General features: G+C 43.9%; 1 protein-coding gene across 2 annotated transcripts in view; it reads right to left on the reverse strand.

Annotated features, from left to right (window-relative positions):
* WASF2 (WASP family member 2) overlaps positions 1-19,883 on the reverse strand; it is a 76,960-nt gene that overhangs the window by 6,406 nt on the left and 50,671 nt on the right. Inside the window, exons 1-7 of one of the 2 annotated variants that reach the window (XM_059376815.1) lie at positions 17,060-17,138; positions 15,704-15,876; positions 8,180-8,314; positions 7,512-7,665; positions 5,065-5,182; positions 3,928-4,058; positions 1,632-1,787 (exon numbers count right to left, since the gene is read on the reverse strand). In XM_059376815.1, coding sequence (XP_059232798.1) covers positions 1,632-1,787; positions 3,928-4,058; positions 5,065-5,182; positions 7,512-7,665; positions 8,180-8,314; positions 15,704-15,833 — 824 coding nt within the window. In that variant the 5' untranslated portion in view covers positions 15,834-15,876; positions 17,060-17,138. Of the gene's footprint in view, positions 1-1,631; positions 1,788-3,927; positions 4,059-5,064; positions 5,183-7,511; positions 7,666-8,179; positions 8,315-15,703; positions 15,877-17,059; positions 17,139-19,883 lie in introns of those variants that run through there. The other variant, XM_059376813.1, reaches the window with a different exon arrangement.

Here is a 19,883-nt window from a genome sequence, read left to right on the forward strand (position 1 = left end):
GCTAAGAGACAACTAAGGAGCACCGCTCCCGGGTCAGATAGGCTTGGCTGCAGCTGTAAGGTCTCAGACCATGTGTGAGGCTGAAAGGTTTCTTTTTCCACCGTTGTGCCTACCCTCCACTAATAGCTACTCCTCAGAAAAAAGCATCCATCTTGGAACCTTCCACAGACCTTCAAGCCTTAGCTGCACCTGACAGGGCCGCCAGCCAAAAGCACTCTGGGAGGAATGCTGTCAAGAGTCACCAAGAATGAGGCCGGGTTAGGGGAGGAGTTCCAGCACTGCTCTAGGTGTCCGGCTGAGGGGTCTTCAACATATCTCATCTCAGATTAAACAGTGTCCACGGAGAACAGTGCACCTTTCAAAGCTCGCATTTGTCAGGCATCAGAAAGGGAAAAGTAACTGTAAGCAAACACTGAACTCTGAACACTCCTCAGACAGACCCCTTCCCAGCCATATTCTAACTCTTCCCCTGTACATCTCTGCCAAACATCAGTACGGACAAAGTCGAAGTTTCACCTCCCCTTTTCCTTTGTTTCATTCTTTCTGGCAGTGAACTGAACCAGAACACGGTAGAAAGGTGACTGATTGCTAAGTTCCTCGATAACTGGGCAAGGTGTCTGTTAAATATTTTAAGGACCGCAGACGATATACCACTTTATTCCATGCTGAGTTAAAGCTAAGAAAGAACAAGAGGTAAGCTGGTAATCTCTATCTGCTCCAGTAATTGTTAAGAATATGGGCTCTCAGGGCACCTGGGTGGCTCAGTGGCTTAAGCCTCTGCCTTTGGCCCAGGTCATGATCTTAGGGTCCTGGGATTGAGCCCCACATCGGGCTCTCTGCTCAGCAGGGAGCCTGCTACCCTCCTCCCCCTCTGCCTGCCTGCCTGTCAAATAATAAATAAAATCTTCAAAAAAAAAAAAAGAATACAGGCTCTCTCGAGACACGTAGGTGGCTTAGTAGGTTAAGCATCTGCCTTTGGATCAGGTCACGATCCCAGGGTCCTGGAATCGAGACCTGCATCAGGCTCCTTGCTTGGTAGGGAGCCTATTTGCTTCTCTCTCTGCCTACTCTGTTGCTCACTCTCACTCTCTCTGACAAATAAATAAAATCTTACAAAAAAAACCAAAAAGTTTAAAAAAAGAAAGAATACGGGCTCTGCAGGCAGAATGACCTGCTTTCCAATCAAGGCCCTGTCTCTGACTGGCTGTGTGACCTTAGGTGAATTCATTGACCTCTTTGTGCCTCACCATTTACTCATCTGTAAAATGGGTACCTATCTCAGGAGTGCTGTTGTGAGGATGAAGCAATATATACAGTGTTTGGCATAATGCCTGGCACCTCACAGACAATTAATAAAATGTTAATTATTTCTATTATCTAGACAGACCTGCTTCAAGTTATTTTACTGGTCCTGCCCTGAATTTGGAACAATTACTTTGTTGGTTTTTTCCCCTTAAGACTTTTTTTTTTTTAAAGTAATCTCTACACCCAACACGGGGCTTGAACTCACAACCCTGAGATCAAGAGTTGCATGCTGCACTGACTGAGCCAGCCAGGCGGCCTGAGGTACACTTATTTTGTTCTTGAGTATGTAACCACCCAGAGTAGACAGGAGAGAGAGCACCATTTACCTGAATTCTGCTGGTGGGGGAGGCAAGCTGTCCTCAGAGAAGGAAGGAGAAGGTGGAGAAGTGGAGTCTGACAGCGGTGGTGGTGGGTAGCTGTTTGCGTCCACATTTTCAACAGAGCCAATACTGCCGTTCTGGTACACCAAGGTGGGTGGATACCTGACAATGAACCCAATGCCAAAACTGTCATTTAAAGAGTGTGAGTGGTACTCTTTTTTTTTTTTTAAGAGACCCTACAAAAATGCATTTGATACAAAAGCTTTTAGGAGGAAAGAAATAAGAATATTCCCACATATTTTCTGCTATTCTGAAACCTTATTTTAGGACTAAATTCAGGATTAAAATTTAGTACTGAATTCTATTGTTAAGTCTCTCCCGGCTATTCCTGCTGGATTCAGAGGAATGGGATTCAACATGGATAATCAAAACCATGCTGCTCCTTTCCCAGTGCTGGCTGGCCTTGTCAAACGCAGCAGTTTTTAAAAATTCTCTCCCAAATGTTAAGAGCAGCCTATACGCAAAATCCCAAAGTCTGTCTTGTGGCAAAGGGCAAAGCTGAGCCCCAAGGCTAGTGAGCTGCAAACACGTGACTGGCAACAGCCTGGTGTGGAGGTCAGCAAGCCTCTGGAGTACTCAAAGGCCAAGGAGGCATTTGATTGCAAAACCAAGCTAAGGACAAATGCAAGTTGCTGTGTGGGAGCTAGACTCGGTCTCTCTGCCAGGTCTCTTATCCAGTATGAGGAGCTGCCAACTTAAGGAGGGTACTAGGGCCTGTGCCTCACGCAAACCTGTCGCTCAGAGCACTGGGCCTTGGGTGAACAACAAACCACCAAATGACACGAATACAACAAACAGCAGCCAGCAAAAGATGGTTGGATCTGCTCCATCTCCCCCTTCTCTCCACTACTGCTGGGTTCTAAAGAACTCATCTCAAACAGACCCCGGAGAGAAGAGAGCTGGAGGGAACTAACGAGTCAAATGATGCTCTGATGCAGAAAATCCCCAAGGCCTGGAGCCCTGCAGGCTTGGTACATCTCTTTATAGGTTCACCAACAAGCACATCCAGGAAGACCAGCCGCGTAGCCCAATCCCAAACTTCTCGGACAACAGGAAAATGGGAGGCAAAGTCCTCATTTTCACTAGTCTCATTCCACACACACAAACACAACAAAAACCAAATGCATAATAGCTAGCATTCTGAACATGCAAGTTTCTGGCCTTACAGTCACAGAACCTAGGACAAGGCCTGTCTGAACAGGATGGGGCCACAGAACAAATGGCCCCTTTTACTGGGAGGTGAATGTAATGATGGTACCCTCAGGTCTGATTTCCCTGTAGAGAGAAAGGTTTATTTTTTTCTCTCACCATCTTCATCACTCTTTAAAACAAATCTCTTAATCCAAGAAGAACTAGTGTCAGAAATGTCAAGATTTTTAAAAGTCAAGATTTTCATGGTAGAGTTATTCCTAAAAGCAAGAACAACTCAACTCTTTCCTTTTATCATTCCTAGACACCCGGCATGGGCTGGCATGGTTCTCTGACAGCCAGGATGCAATGTATTTAGAGAAAAAACCAGGGCAACATTCATGCCAAGCAGTCGTGGTGACTTGGCTTTGAATGTCACACAGGTCGGACACCAGGATAAGCATCAAACCAAGCTCAAAACCATTTTTTCCCCCTTTTAAATCTCCAGTGTGATTTGGTATTGGGAAATGGGTCAGACTGACATCTACTGTTTCCCGATGGAGATATATAGCCTCAATACTGGCCAAGCGACCTTTCCCACACTGTCTCTGAGGTCTGCTTTCAGTCCCTTGGCTAGCCTCTCTCCCGAGACTGACAAAGGCTGACTGAAAAGTTGCTTCGGTGATGTGCACAAATTCTCTACCGGGCCCTTTCCAGTCCTGTGAAATGCCCAGCTCTTAGGCATGACCTTCAAATCAATGCTCTGGAGGCAAAGGGCTCCCAAGACCACTTTTCTTTTCTTTCCAGTCTTTCCTTTGGGGCCCACAGACATACTAGCGTCTGGCAGAGCAAGGGCATTAGAAGTTGTGGGCCTTCTTTTCCGAACTACTACAGTTATCTCATTTAAAACTGCTGAGTCTCTTGATTTATTCAGCAAATTTTTATCACCAGATGGATGCATGTTAAGGTAGCTGATTAACAGTGATATTGATCTTAGCCACACAGCCAGACTTCAGGGGAGTGTGAAAGGTGCCACACCAGAGCTGCCAGGCTGTTACCCCCATGGCCCCAGGCCCTTCAGAAAGGCTACCAATAATACAAAAGCATTACCTACCCAGAAGGCCCCAGCTTTTCTTTAGATTCCACAAACTCCTGTCCCATCTTCATCTTCTCCCACTCTTCCTTCCGTGTCTTGATTTTACGTGGATTTACATTCCCTCTATTTGGATTATCTTTCTTTTCTTTCTATAATGAAAAGAAACAGAAAAACCTTTGTAAAACATTATTCCAAAGTCCTTCATTAAAATTCCATCCACCTTCAGGGATGCACACCCAAGAGACGATGTGCCTCGACAACACACAGTAACTAGAGAATTTATAGAATTACCCGTTTTGGAGTGACCCAGAGGTCATCTAGTCCAAACCACCTCCCAAGGTCAAACACATTCACTCAGTTCAACACTCAGACACCTCTACAGATGGGAAACTCACTACCTTTCTGGGTAACTCATTCATGTTTCTGAGCAGCTCTAATTGTTAGCAAGTTAGTAAAAAGCTATTTGTTACTTGCTCTGCCACAAAGGTCAGTCACTGTCTCTGGGACAAATATAAGGAAACAGTTAACAAAACAAAATCAAACAACCAATGAGGAGTTCCTCAGCCTGTTCAGCTGCACTCGCCCCTGGTGCTCTCTTGGGCCTCCCGGCAGCCATGCTAATGGGATTGTGACGTTGCAACTGGTTGGTCATATGCTTACACACATCACTGAAGGTCTAAGGGGAGAGGAACAGCTCCCAATATTAGGCCTATGCCCTCACCCAGCCCTACCCAATCAGTAGTGAAGGTGTTAAACCGTTCCTGTTTGTAAATCAAACACTGTGGAGCCCTGTGCTGCTCTCTGAGAAATGAGCTGCAAAACTGGCGGGGAAGGGACTAGCCTAGCTTGAGTGTCCAGCAGAGTCAGGTGCAAATTACAAGAGAAATAAATGGTGAATAGAAAAGTCAATTTCTAAAACTCAGCCTGAATATACTCAATTGTTAATAGCACTAGGGGGAACAAACACATTTTTGGTGTGATTTATACTTTCATCTTGGTTGTGCTTGGAGTGGACACATTTTTTAAAGAGTTTCACCTGGCATCCAAGCAAGCAGCCACTCAGAATGATTACTTCATATAAGACTGGCTTCCTTTTTATCCCCCCTCCACAATCGTGCCTACTGATGTGTAGAACAGAGGCCCCTTTCCCCTCACCCTATGCTTTCTCTTCTCTTTCATGATATCCTTGGTGTCCTGCAGCATCTTCTCCTTCCAAAGATCAAAGAAGTACGAAGGGTCTGTGTAGAATTTGAGTGCCTCTTTCCCATCGTCCCTGGGATAGAAATGAAGACAAGTAGCTGTCAGTAGACAGATGAGCTCCCAACCAAATCCAATATTCCAAATACCTACCAGTTAGCAGTTTTTACACTGAGGAATCAAGAAGTCATTCAAATTGACTGCATATTTCCTCTTCACATCAGCATTCCAGTGCCCCCAGAATGGCACCTCTTTATTTATCTGGCTTTTTAAGAAACTTAGCCTTACTTTCAATTCCTAGTAGAGGAATTTGCATGGTCAGGGCAAGAACAGGCTAGAGCAGCAGGGATCCTGATTATTTCTAATGATCTGCATGGCTACAGACATCTCCCTGAGGATAACCTGATATCCTGGCACATCAGAGGGGATTTCTGCCATTGGTTCCCTTTCCTCCACCAATTCCCCAGAACTCTCCAGGAAGCATTAGTGGCTTCCCACCCACCTGAAGCCTATACATGTAGGTGCAGGCACACATGTGTACATTATGTATAGATACACATATACATGAAAGTGTTTATGTATGCAGCTGTTATTGCTCTGTAAGAACAGGTCACCATAGCAATCCACCTTCCTGCTCCTGCTCCCTTCTAGAATAGCTCAGTACCCCCACCCTAGCCCCAACCACAAGAGGGCCCCAGTGAGAACAGAGGCCAGCTGTTTTATGATGAGATTTATTTTTTTTTTAATTTTTTTTAAGATTTTATTTATTTATCTGACAGAGAGAGAGAGATCACAAGTAGGCAGAGAGAGAGGGAAAGGGAGAAGCAGGCTCTCTGCTGAGCAGGGAGCCCGATGCGGGGCTCGATCCCAGGATCCTGAGATCATGACCTGAGCGAAAGTCAGCGGCTTAATCCACTGAGCCACCCAGGCACCCCTTATGATGAGATTTAATTACCATCATTTAGTGGCTGTGACAGGAGTAACCAAGAGAGCTACTGAGTGTCCATGTAAGGGTTACCTACCAGACTTGATAGTCCTGGTTGGAATCCTGCACTTTGGCATGACTAAGTCTCTCTCTCTTTCCAGAAAGCATGTGCTAGGGGTGGACATTTATTAGAAAGGCAATTCTATTCCCTGGCCTGTCATGACACACAGAAAGCATTTCCGAATCAAACACTAATGACTTTTATATTAAATCTTGTTTTGAGTTAGCTACACCACTGTTCATTTCTGTTAGGCCAAATCCAGATAACTGAGAGGAGAATGATAAAAAGGAAAATATAATTAACTGAAAAATAAACTTCATCTTAATATCATTTGTTTATCCTATTCTATCACACAAGCCCCATGTCATATGTTACACTCCCTTCAGTATCAGGTGTACACTCCCTTCTTGCCCTGAAACCTCTCTGCCCAAATCCAACTTGATAAATAATGGAGGCTACAGAGTCAAAACTGTCCTGCTCTGCTAGCTAGCCCCTTTGAAAGCCAAGGTATAAACATAATTTTACATAATAATAACACAGGATAGACGCTATGGGATAGATGCTGTGTACTTTTATCTGTGTGAATAGCTTCCACGCTCCTATTTCCAGGCTCCCTGGATCAGGTGGGTGTCCTTGAGTTCTGCACACACACACACATCCTACTTTGCAGTATACCCATGTCTCGCAGAAGACATCTGCCTCCAGCTATCTGTAATTACTTTTTACCTGTTCCAAAGATATTTATGGATACAAGCAAGATAAATATTCACTTTCTGCCCCTGCTCAGTGGTTTTCTGCAGGATGATCATACTACAGACCCCTGGAGGGGGAGGGGCTTTAAGTTGTCTATCTCAAGTTTAGCTGCAGCAGTATAGGGCCTAGCAGAGGGCAATGTCAAAAGGATGTTCTAAACAAAGTTAAACGACACTCATTTGGAAGAACGCCAATTATTCCTTAAGCTTTGGAAGGACCCTGAGGGCCCAGAGCAGCCAGTCCACAAAGCTAACTCTACTAACACACCTAAACATCTGGTAATCTAGTGGTTTCAGAGTAAGTGGGAGCCTTGCTCGAATGCTGCCCCTGGGATGCAAGCTCTAGGACTGCTTTGTAACAAAGTCCTTTTGGTTCTGTAATAACTAAATTCCTTGGATGGGATCCAGGATGGACCTGGCTTATACCAAATTTAACTCTGCAACATGCAATGCTAGAGCAAACTTTCAATATATATTGTATTTACTATGAATTTCAGAAGCCAAACAATAATAAGTGACAAGTGTTTATATGGTAAACATTAGCTGCTGCCGCCACAAACAACTCTGGGGTTCTGGACACAATCCTCTGATGCAAACATCTTTAACTAAAATGCCAATCTAGTGCTGTTAACCACAGATCAACAAAGGGAAGAACTAGCGAAGTTACCTGTAAGGGGTCAGATTATTTAGAGGTGGAGGAGTATCACAGGTGTTATATGTTTCCAAGACAGGTACTGGGAGAGAGTTTCTGTCAAAAAGCTTCTGGTCTTGAATAGTAGAGCTTCTGAAGGCCTTCCGGGTGTTGATTCCTTGCAGTGACACTGAGAGAAGATGGAAGGCAGGAGAAAATGGACGACAGGCTATTTGAGCAAACACTGAGTCACACCAGTCTGAGAGGCCTCAGCTGCAGTTTCTTGGCTGCGGCTGTCTGCAGCCAGGTTTTTTTTCTCCCCCTCTGGGGAAGCCCCACAAGGCTGTCAGCAGCCCAGCCATTTCACGACTGAACAAAATGAGGCAACACAAAGGTTTACTATGTGGCCAGATCTAGCAGGCCTCTCCTTAGGAGGAATGAATCTTCCAAGTACTTTTATGGTAACAAAATACGATTGGGGGAGGGGGGATCTGAGCAAGAACTGGGGGAATGGGAGAAAGGGAGCATGTGGGGGTGTGGTAGAGCTAAAAAGGTTTCTTTACACCACCCCGGCTTGTGTCATTTCAAAGCAGAACTCCATAGGTCTCTGTGATTTTTTCCCCTCACTTTTTTATAAATCCGGAGAAAAATATCTTAAGAAACTGCTCAGCAAAGCCTGCAAATGCTGAGCTCAGCTTCCTTACCTTCTTCTTCCTTGGGATCCAGCTGAGTGACTTTAACTTGTAGGCGGTCGACCCTCTCAGCAAGGGAACTTACCCGAGAGGCAAAGGTATTTGCCTGAGTAAAGAGCTCTCCAACAATGTCCTCTGCATATTTACCTGACAGAGCAAAGAAACCAAGTCACTAGAGCATAAGAATGACATAAATGATTAGAAAAACTTGCTCCTAAAGATCTTATTCCCAACCTCCCCAACAAAAACCCACCCACCTCCAGGACAGTTTGGGTTACATGCAGATGCTTGCTCTTGGAGATGGAGATGCGCCCTCCATAGCCTGAGCAGTCTGCATTTGTTCTCTAATAGTCTTCTTGGCAAACTCTGAATGGTCAAGAACTCAATGCAGGCTGAATAATATCAAAAGGTGCAATACAAAAAACTAATCCTGGAAGAGTAGACAATGTCTACACATTTGCCTATAGCCCTTCGCCCCTTGCTGCTCTGTAAAAGCACCTTGTAAAATGTTCTTGAAAACAGAATGGGAGTTATGAGGACCTTGTAGGTGTCTACAATTTACTTGAAAAATAAAAAATTACATCCTCGGGACGCCTGGGTGGCTCAGTTGGTTGAGCAGCTGCCTTCGGCTCGGGTCGTGATCCCAGCGTCCTGGGATCGAGTCCCACATCAGGCTCCTTGCTCGGCAGGGAGCCTGCTTCTCCCTCTGCCTCTGCCTGCCATTCTGTCTGCCTGTGCTCGCTCTCTCCCCCCCCCTCTCTGATAAATAAATAAAATCTTTAAAAAAAAAAAAATTACATCCTCAATGGAACCTTCGAAGTACATTCAATAACCATGATGAGTTGTGGTATCTTTGAGGGGCCTTGAATTTATCAACAACTCAAAACAGAGTTAAAACTTTTTCTAAGAGGTGAAGGTTATTTTATGTTCTGTAACCTGCAACTTTGGAAGTCTTTGCTTTAGGTTATAATCCTTCAAATCTACATCTGAGGGAACAAATGAAAAGCTGAAATTTTCAAGCCCTGCCTGAAAACCAAATATACCAGTGGTCTCTTTCCACAGTATCTTATTTTTTAGAAAAAGAAAAGAGTTCCGTACTTTCAACCCTGGAATGCAATGAGAATTTGCAGCCAAAGAAACCTACCAGCAATTTGACACTACCTCCATATTGTCATTCCAAGCCACAAAGCACATTCTTGCTAGGAATGAAAAGCCGCACACATGAATAAAAATACTGAGTTTCTTACTTGCAAGGTGAAGGTAGGCATAGGTGATGGTGCCCAACCAAAAAAACTACTGAGAACTATTTTAAGTAGGTTCTGACTTTTAGCTTTTAAACTTTGTTTGTGCTTAGTCTACACTTGAGGGGGAAAATATTAGTCAAAAGGCCAAAACTGCACCTTTATGGTGAACTGCAGCTCACCTTCCCAGTGTAACCTGGAGAGTAAGGATAAGACCAATCAACAGCATATTTTGAATTGCTGGTAAATTCAGTCAATAAGGAGTTTCTAATCAAGGAAAGAACAAGTTTTTGCATACTGAACGATCTTGTGATTTAAACAACCATGGGAAGCTCCTGGGTTCAAAGACACAAACTGGCTAACGAAGCTGAATTTCTGTTCCGCAGGCTGACAATGTTATCTGATCCCTGTCCATAATACAGCTAAGTTCCTATAAAAACCACACTGCATCGTGTTCATTCAGGTAATGGAAAACTGTGATTGGAAAGCTAAAGCAGATAAACATACAACATTACTTATGAAAAATAAACCAGGCTCAAAAATATCTGTTAACCAGGGCACCTGGCTGGTTCAGTTGGTAGAGCATGTGACTTTTGATCTTGGGGTCGTGAGTCTGAGCCCACAATGGGATTACTAAGGGGAAAAAAAAAAATCTGTTGACTAGCTATTCTGGAGGAAAAGAAAACCCCAAAGCAACCCATCCTTAAGGCACCAAGAATACCTGGGATTTCCTGCTCCTTGGTGAAGGTAGTAGTGGTAGTGTGAGTAGTGGCTGAATGTGAAAGCGATTTTCAAGATAAATCTTACCCCCAACATATAAACATGTAAACACTGAGAATGCTATCTGAAGATGGAGGGAGGTGGTGTGAAGGTTTCCCCACCTCACATCATCACATCAGGCCCACCCTGGGTCTATACATGTAAGTCTCAGCAGACTTCAATCAGAAAAATCTGGAGTTAATCTCAGTTCTTTCTATTTATACCTACATACTCTTCAGCAAGTTACAATGTCTCAGCCTCAATTTCCTCATCTGTATCAACCTTACCAAACTGTCATAGGATTAAATGGGCTAAAAAATGTTAGGTTGTTAAAATGAAACTGCCCAACCACATCAGATGACTTTCAAGACTATGAGTTATTTAAATATGCCATTTTACACTTACAGGAAATTTAAGATATAATTCCAGTCAGTAATATGATAGTTCCTATTCTTCAGGTACTAAATATTACCCCAATCTCTGAAAATAGGAGTGTAACACACTTATATAAGGAGAAAACTAAAAGTACCTTGGTCAGAGTTAAATTTCATTCATTCAGATTACCAAAACAGATCCACTATCACATCAGGACATTCACAATATGGTTGGTAACCATATTTTTGCAAGAGATTCCAAAGCAGTCTTCAATCCCCACCCTCCCCCCCACCCGCCCCCTGTTAGCAGAACTGTTCAAATGGAATCTTAGGCAGACATGAACAGGTTAAATCTGATTTTTACAAATATGGCACTGCTTTTGCTTGAGGTCTAAAAGTCTTGGAGTAGTCCCCCAGTGGCATGGCGCCTCTACACTCAGAAAACCCAATATCACAGCATGATTTCTTAATTTACCCAAGTGAGGATTCCATTCTACCAGGTGGTCAGGATACTGACTCAAAAGTACAGGCTGGCTGGCTGTGCCTATATTTCCTAAGATACGGCAACCTAATATGTGAAATGCCAATCTCTCTGCACTGAGGGAAAATAAAAACTCTGGATATGCTCTCACGGAGCAATCCAAGACTGTGGAATTTTTAGTTTTGTGCTTTATCCATTCCATAATCAGATTGTGCCTACCAGACCAAGCACTTCTGGCGGTAGTACATGAGGCCATGAGGCCAAGGTCATGAATGTGAAGCACATATGAGCCTATTCCTGTCCCACTGTCTGCAAGATGAAATTCTAGTCATCGTTCAAGGTCTGATTCAAATCTATCTCCTCTGTGAAGCATTCCCTAACTCTCCCTATACTCCCACACCATGCACTGACTCCCCACAGGAGTATTACCTCCTTCCCTGATTCTCTATGCACCAACAGCATGGAATGGTGGCGAGAATATAGGCATGAATTATTCAACAAACATTTACTGAGCTTCTATTGGATGCCAGATACTACGCAGGATAAACACTGGGGTTTAAGAACAAACAAGACATGATTTCTGCCACCAGAGAACTTTTAATTTAGTGTAAGAGATACAGATAATTTTCAATATAATGTGGTAGGTAGTAATTACAGGCACATAATAGGAGTTCAGAGAAGCACTTAGTCCAGCCTGGAGGAGGAGGTCCTTGAGCTAGGCCTTGAAGATCAGCTACAAGGACAGTGAGGTATCTACAGGCAGGAGAAACAATAGCAAGGGCACCGCATGAGAGACTGTGGTCTATCTCAGAAGTACTACAAGTAGTTGATAATTCATTTTTTCTTCCTTCCTTTCCCCCCCCCCTCCTTTCCTCCTTTTTCATTAAAAAAAAAAAATTGTTTTTAAAAGATTGTAAAATCCCTGGGAGAAGATGGATTGCAAAAAAAATCACTGGAGGGCGTCTGCCTTCAGCTCAGGTCATGATCTCAGAGTCCTGGGATCTAGCCCCAAGTTGGGCTCTCTGCTCGGCGGGGAGCCTGCCCCCCGCCCCGCCTACTTGTGTTCTCTGTCAAATAAATAAATAAAATCTTTAAAAAAAAGAAAAAGAAAAAGAAAAATGATTAGAAAGGAAGTCAAGTCTTGAAAAGTCTCGAATGCAAGACCAAGAAACTTATACAATCCCACAGTGAGGAACAGGGAGGACTTTTAACATTTGTACATTTATTTGTTTATTTATTTAAAAGGATCTGGAATCTTTTTTTTTTTTTAAGATTTTGTTTATTTATTTGACAGAGAAAGACAGTGAGAGCAGGAATATAAGCAGGGGGATTGGGAAAGGGAGAAGCAGGCTTTCTCCACTGACCAGGGAGCCCGACACAAGGCTCCACCCCAGGACCCTGGGATCATGACCTGAGATGAAGGCAGATGCTTAATGACTGAGCCACCCAGGTGCCCCTGTACTCTTACTTAAAAACACCTTTTAAGGGCGCGTGGATGGCTCAGTGGCTTAAGCCTCTGCCTTCGTCTCAGGTCATGATCTCAGGATCCTGGGATCAAGTGCCACATTGGGCTCCTTCTCAGCGGGGAACCTGCTTCTCCCTCTCTCTCTGCTTGCCTCTCTTCCTACTTGTGACCTCTGTCTGTCAAATAAATAATCAAAATCTTAAAATAATAAAAACACTTTTTAGGGACACCTAGGTGGCTCAGCTGGTTAAGCCGCTGCCTTCAGCCCAGGCCGTGATTCCAGAGTCCCGGGATGGAGTCCCACACTGGGCTCCTTCTCAGCGGGGAGCCTGCTTCTCCCTCTGCCTGCAGCTCCCTGGGTGTGCGTGCAGTCTCTGACAAACAAACTCTTTTAAAAAGTAAGTAAAGGGGGGGCGCCTGGGTGGCTCAGTGGGTTAAGCCACTGCCTTTGGCTCAGGTCATGATCCCAGGGTCCTAGGATCGAGTCCCGGATCGGGCTCTCTGCTCAGCAGGGAGCCTGCTTCCTCCTCTCTCTCTCTCTCTCTGCCTGCCTCTCTGCCTACTTGTGATCTCTCTCTGTCAAATAAATATATAAATTCTTCAAATAAATAAATAGTAAGTAAAGGGGCGCCTGGGTGGCTCAGTGGGTTGGAGCCTCTGCTTTCGGCTCAGGTCATGATCCCAGGGTCCTGGAATCGAGCCCCACATCGGGCTCTCTGCTCCGTGGGGCGCCTGCTTCCTCCTCTCTCTCTGCCTGCCTCTCTGCCTACTTGTGATCTCTGTCAAATAAATAAATAAAATCATTTAAAAAAAGAAAAAAAAAAAAAACTTTTTAAGGACACCTGTGTGGCTTAGTTGGGTGTTTGCTTTCAGCTCAGGTCATGATCTTAGGGTCCTGGGATGGAACCCCCACGTCAAGTTCCTTGTTCAATAGGAAGCCTGCTGCTCCCTCTCTCTCTGCTCCTCCCCTCCTCCCTGCTTGTGTTCTCTCTACTCTATCTTTAAAAAAACACCACACATACTTTTTAAATTGCAAAAGTTAACAGTCTTAATTTTCAAAAATTCAAACAATTGAGAATTATAAAAGTAAAAAGTGAGATTTGTGTTTTAAGCAGACCACTCTGGTAGGGACATAGGCTTAAGAGTCACAAGATTTTTAGGTTTATAGATTTAGGAGGGTTGATCAGAGAAAGGGAAGCCAAAGGGAGGATAAGGCAATCGTTCAGGTAAAAGTCAACAGAGGTCTGAACCAGGGCAGTGTGTTGGCAGAGACAGAGAGTACAGGACAGAGCTGAGAAAGTCTTTGGAAGTCTGACTTTACCTCTTACTGGCTGCTATCTCTCTAGGCAAGTCACTCTACTTTTCTGAGCCTTTATTTCCTCACCTGAAAAATGGGAATACCACCCCCTACCCTCAAAGGATCACCCAGGGGAATTACTTGACATCTATGTCAATATCCTACTAAAACTTGGTGTAAAGTAGGCAATCAACAAATATGAGTTCCCCTCTCACCCTCTCCCCGTAAGAATTATTCATTTCTGTCTCCTCTGGTAGATTATGAGCTCCTGGAAGGCGGAGACCATTTCTTATTATCGCTGTATTCCCTCAGCATCTGGCACATAAAATATGTTCAATACATATTTACTGGATGAATAAAGGGTCAGTTAGCGCCACAATGTGAGGAAATCTTGTTTCCACAGGCACAAACCAACCCTGGCCCTCAGACTGGCTTCCTCCAGACAGGAGTGGTCTGATCACAAGTGGGAGAGTGAGCAATGACATCCATCAACACTACCCTGGAAAAACACCTGAGAGAGAGCGTAACTCCTGCCGAGAGAGAGTAAGAAGCATCATTAGCTAGATGTCCTTTGTCCTATGGAGAAGGAACCAGTGTGTGATTGACTTCCACCCATTTGGCCTTCTCAGGGTGACAGAAGCAGAAATGATGCTTTTAAGAAGCAGTGAAGCTCTCTGCCACCTTCACGTGCTTCCTCGTCAGCTGCACTGCTGTCAGTGTTCCTTTGTGTAAGACAGGCACTGGCAGGGTTTCATTTCTTCCTGACACCCCATCCAAGTTTCCCTAAGCCCTGGATCAAGTGAGCTAGGTAAAGGCTTAGGAATCTCAGACCCCATACATCATATGGTCACAGAACTCTGTCTCCTCAGGGCCCTGTTTTAAAGGACGGCCTGATACTATCTGGGGGAAGGCAGGCTTTCCTGATGTCCCACTGCCTTTACTAAGAGCAGTGATACGACAGGAAGGGTGAGTGTCTGAAATAATTCATACCAAGATGCCTTTGCTAAAATGGCAATTTGATGGTCATTCTTATGGGAGCTAGAGTGGCACTAGACAAATGCAGAGCCTATCCAAGTATCTGCCCTTCCCATACCTCAGCTTCAAACAAAATCAGCTTGACTCAGAGTGAAATCCAAACCCATGCATACACCCCACCCAAGGCAATCTCATTCATTCTTGCCAATTAAAAAAAAAAAATCATTGAGCTGGTTTTCCCTCAGCTCCAAAACAGAATGGACTAAACCCCATCTTCCTCCTAGAGAAGAATGGCTCCAGCTACACTTTGTGTCATTGTGTGTAAATGCAGCTTGCAAAACTCCCAATACCCCAGAGACTGCAAAAGTAATTTGTACCCTGAACTTGGACCTGGGGGCTTGCAGCACAATTAAATGTCTACCAGGGTAGACAAGTCGGCTAGAATCTGAGTGTATGTTTGCTTTACTCCTCTTTGGGAAGAAAAGTTGGTGGGGAGGGGGGTGTCGGAGAGATAAAGACTACTGGCACATTTGAGGCTTCAACGAAGTCAGCTACATCGAACAGCTCGTGCAATTACAGGCACATTCCCCAACCAAGATACTGCTCTGTGAACCTCCCACTTTACACACAGAGAATTCTGCTCTGTCATTCCATCTGCAGTTTCTGCTGCAGCCCTTCCTGCTACCCTTCCCACAGATTTCTTTTGAAGCAGGTGGAGGGGGAGGTGGAGGGAACCTAAAGGGTGGCGGTAGATGAAGAAAGGGTTGAGGGGAAGAATCTGTACCAAAAAGGAACCTCTCTTTCAGGAAGGTGGGGGGGATACATTTTCACATTACCTAGGAAAGGCAGATGGGGGAGAAACAGGAACACAGGAGGAGAAGGAAACTAAATAAAGAGCACCAACGACCCCTGAGGGCAAAGCACAGGCTCTCTGCGGCACTCACTCAGGCTGCCCAGCTGTCGGATGACATTTGCCAGGGTGATGTTGGTCACGCATTCCAGCTCGCTTCTAACGCTAGGCAACGTCTGACGGCACAGGTGCCTTGGCTCGATGTTCCTCGTTACTAACGGCATGGTGGACCTGCTTCAGGCAATGCTCTGAATGATGAAAAACAACCTAGAAAAGAAATAACAGGAAAGTATTACTCAACCACAAATTCCAGGCACACTAGGGCTGTGTCAGTCTTTTTTTTTTCCTTTTGTCTTGCTCTGATCTAAAACAGCTTTTAAAAAATCTTTTCTCCCTCATCATTTTTTTCTTTTTTAAGCCCCCACCCCGTTCCCTTCAATCTTTAAGATTTGCTATTAGAAGGCATGCTGGATACGTTTAGAAATTCTGAACTGGTGACTGCTGGCTGAGTTACACCGGGAGCATAAAAACCTAAAAACCTTAAAATAACAACTGCGCTCCAACCAACAAGAGTCAAAGAGGCATGGTCAGAAAACAGTCCATTCAGCAGGCTCTGAATGGTCTGGACGGATCCCATCCTTGGTGTGTCCATAATCAGCACAGATCAGATTCCAGATGATCAATTACAAGGATCAAAAAAGAGCTCCTGTCATCCGATAATCTCCACAATGGAATTAAGCTGCCAATATTGATTCCACTGATCTACATCCCGACGTAACTTCTCCAGTTCTTCCCTGATAGATGACTGTTAATGTACAACTAAACACTAGCTGCCAGTGTCTATTAACACTACTAAAGTTTTGTCTGTACATTGACAGAATTAAAGAATATCAAGGAAAATTTTACATGTTCAATATGTCAAACATGATGCTGAGCAAACTGTTCTATAAGATTCCCCAGTCCTTTCTCTTCTACCCAAAAGCTCCCTTTTTCTCTCTCTCTCACATCCGGTTCAACACACCTGTGCCAAAAGGCTCTTGAGACAGCAGGAAGTGTCTGGAGCAGATCCGGAAACCTTCCGGTTACCGTTTCTTATCCTGTCAGCTGAGCCCCTTTCCCTAGGAAATCCCCCACCACTTCAGGTTCATGCTGAGCTATTGTTTTAGAATTAGATTACCAAATTCCTAGCTTTACAAGGATAGAAGGAGGTTTTAGTCTCAACAAAACAGGTACTGGCTACAGCCAAAGGCACACTGGGCTGGCAGGTCCTGTTTCTGTATCTTGTGAAACTAAAGAAATGTACAACCTAATGGTTTTCATGCTAGGGGAAATGCCAATTCACTTCAAATGAAAAGGTAAAGCACAAAGGTAACATACCCCAAATCGCAAACTCCTCCCTCCCTCTTTCTCTATATACATTTCAGAACAAGCAAAGCAGAGGTTTACTTACATCAAATCTTAAAACACCAGCTCATCACCAAAAAAAAGTTGATTATGAATAGAAAATGCTTAAACCAAGCTAAATATCATAGATCTTAAAAGTGAACCAACATATTGTCTGACCAAAAGGCATAAAAAAAAGCCCTTCAGGCTCAAAGGGGGAGAAGAACCCTTTGGAACAGACTGCTCCTTGTTATGGACATTCTGATCTACTAAGAGTAAAAATAAAACAGGAAGCCAGCAGCTTGGGGAACAAGATTTCCTGTCACCAACAGCAACAGCCCAAGAACCAAGAGAATCAGCTGTTTGCTCATAACTTTGAACCTCCCTTTAATAGTCACTGTGTGGCAGCTGTGCCTATCTTTGGGGTGCAGAGGTGTTTCCTGAATATTTGTCTACTGTCTAAGGAAATAATTTTCATTCCGTTCCTCTGCTAAGTTCCCCTATGACTCAACAGGTTTTCTAATCCAAACTCTGGACTTTCCCTTCCAGTCTAACCTCTCTTTTACATGATGTAAAAGGTTACCAGGTACTAAGATGCAATCAATTAGTAACTCATTGGTGAAGAATTTCTAACAAGAAAGGAGGCAGGAGGCTACAAACTGAACCTCACAGGGATCTGTACACCATCCTCTGGATGCTCTTAGACTCCCAAATTTCAAGCTTTCTGGAGGAACCAGAAATTCAATGGTGCAGCCAGAGAAGGATTGAAAACAGTCACTGTAGCTCCCTCTATTAGCAATCATTTCAGTATTTGTTCCAGCTTCTCAGAGAACTAAAGAAGCCAGATTCCCTTGAAATTCTGTGCTGAACGTGGCCACTGACAAGACATTCCAGACGTTCTCACTGGACACTTATCGGAAACTGGATTCCAGATGGTCAGGTACACGTAAAACTGGAGGCCAGGCAGGGGATGCTTCTAATACCTTGGTAGTTTAGCATTTATGCTTTCCCAAGGGCCTTGAGTAAGCAGATACAAATGGAGTCAACTCTATGTCATATGGGTGGGGAACCAAGTTTTCAATAGCAAGATGGTTTCCTCTTATGAAAAAAGCTAGCTGCCATTAGAAAAGTAAATCTGCTACAAAACAAAGTCATTTGGCTCAGTCCCTTAGCTAGTGTCTGCCTCCAGCTCAGGCCATGATTCCCTCCCGAGTCCCCAAGATCTAGCCCCGCAGCTCCCTGCTCAGCAGAGTGTCTGCTTCTCCCTCTGCCCCTCACCCCACTCTCTCTCTCTCTTTCAAATAAGGAAATAAAATCTTTAAAAATAAATAAATAGGGGCGCCTGGGTGGCTCAGTGGGTTAGGCCGCTGCCTTCGGCTCGGGTCATGATCTCAGGGTCCTGGGATCGAGCCCCGCATCGGGCTCTCTGCTCAGCAGGTAGCCTGCTTCCCTCTCTCTCTCTCTCTCTGCCTGCCTCTCCATCTACTTGTGATTTCTCTCTGTAAAATAAATAAATAAAATCTTTTAAAAATAAATAAATAAATAAATAAATAAAGCCATTTAGTATGTTTCAGAACCACCAAAGACAGACAAAACTGCCTGTTATATGGAATTACCTGAGTCACTGTTCATTTTCCTTTTGGATAATCAAAGTTAGTTATATTCAGCATAAGAAGTACAGAATTATGCTTGATCTGAAACACAACAGTTAACTTGACCAAGGGGATTAAAAAAAAAAAAAGCCTACATTCCGGTGAAGATAAACTTCGAAAAAAACTTCTAAGGCTCTTGACTCAATTCAGCTTCAAGCTGTGGAGTTGAAACATACTTGGGTTAGTACCTGGACTCTGACACCTTACTAGCTGTACAATCTTGGGCAAGTTTCCTAGAGACATTAAGTAATTTAACACATATAAAATGTCCACTACAGGGCTAAGAGAAAAAAGGTAGTTATATATATGTAGTTCCATGGGCCCTAGGAAACCTTCCTATAAAATCAGTACGTTCATTCACAAATATTTTTTAAACACCTTTAACTATGGACATTCTATGTGGTAGAATGCAATAGTCACACAAATTTAAAGATGAAACCCTAAACTTTTATGACATTTAGTGTGTTTTGTTTTGTTTTGTTTTTCTTTGAGGTTGCTCCCAGCCAGGCTTCTGGATCTCCTGAAGAACATACATTCTCTCCCCACTCTTTCACACTCAGTTCCTCATCTGATCCACAGAACAAAGAAAATGATTAGAGTGACTATTTTCTCAATTCTCCTCAAGACTATACATAACTAGCACCATTCCAGATGCATTGGAGAAAAAGTTAATACATTACATACAATGGATGCCTAATGGCATTAGGGTTTAATTCTCTCATGGAAATCCAGTTGAGAAAGGCTCCTCTATCATCAGTAGTCATTTAGTGGAAAACTTGTAGAGTACTGGGTGTTTAGAAACCACTGAATCGGGGCGCCTGGGTGGCTCAGTGGGTTAAAGCCTCTGCCTTCGGCTCAGGTCATGATCCCAGGGTCCTGGGATCGAGCCCCGCATCGGGCTCTCTGCTCAGCAGGGAGCCTGCTTCCTCCTCTCTCTGCCTGCTTCTCTGCCTACTTGTGATCTCCGTCTGTCAAATAAATAAATAAAATCTTTAAAAAAAAAAAAAAAAAAAAAGAAACCACTGAATCAAGGAAGTGACATGGTCAAATTTGCATTTAGACAAATCATTCTAACAGAAGCAAAGATGTTATATTTGGGCAGGAGAAGGCTGGAGGTAAACAGATCAGTTAGGACTCCTCACAGGCTAAGAAAAAGACAATAGAAATGGAGAGGTCAACTACGGCTAGCCAATATGAACGGAGAAGCCAGTTTGCTGGGGTGAGTCTGCCCTTTCCAGT

Source organism: Mustela nigripes, chromosome 14 (assembly GCF_022355385.1).
Source record: "Mustela nigripes isolate SB6536 chromosome 14, MUSNIG.SB6536, whole genome shotgun sequence".
In the NCBI taxonomy this organism is placed as follows: Eukaryota; Metazoa; Chordata; class Mammalia; order Carnivora; family Mustelidae; genus Mustela; species Mustela nigripes.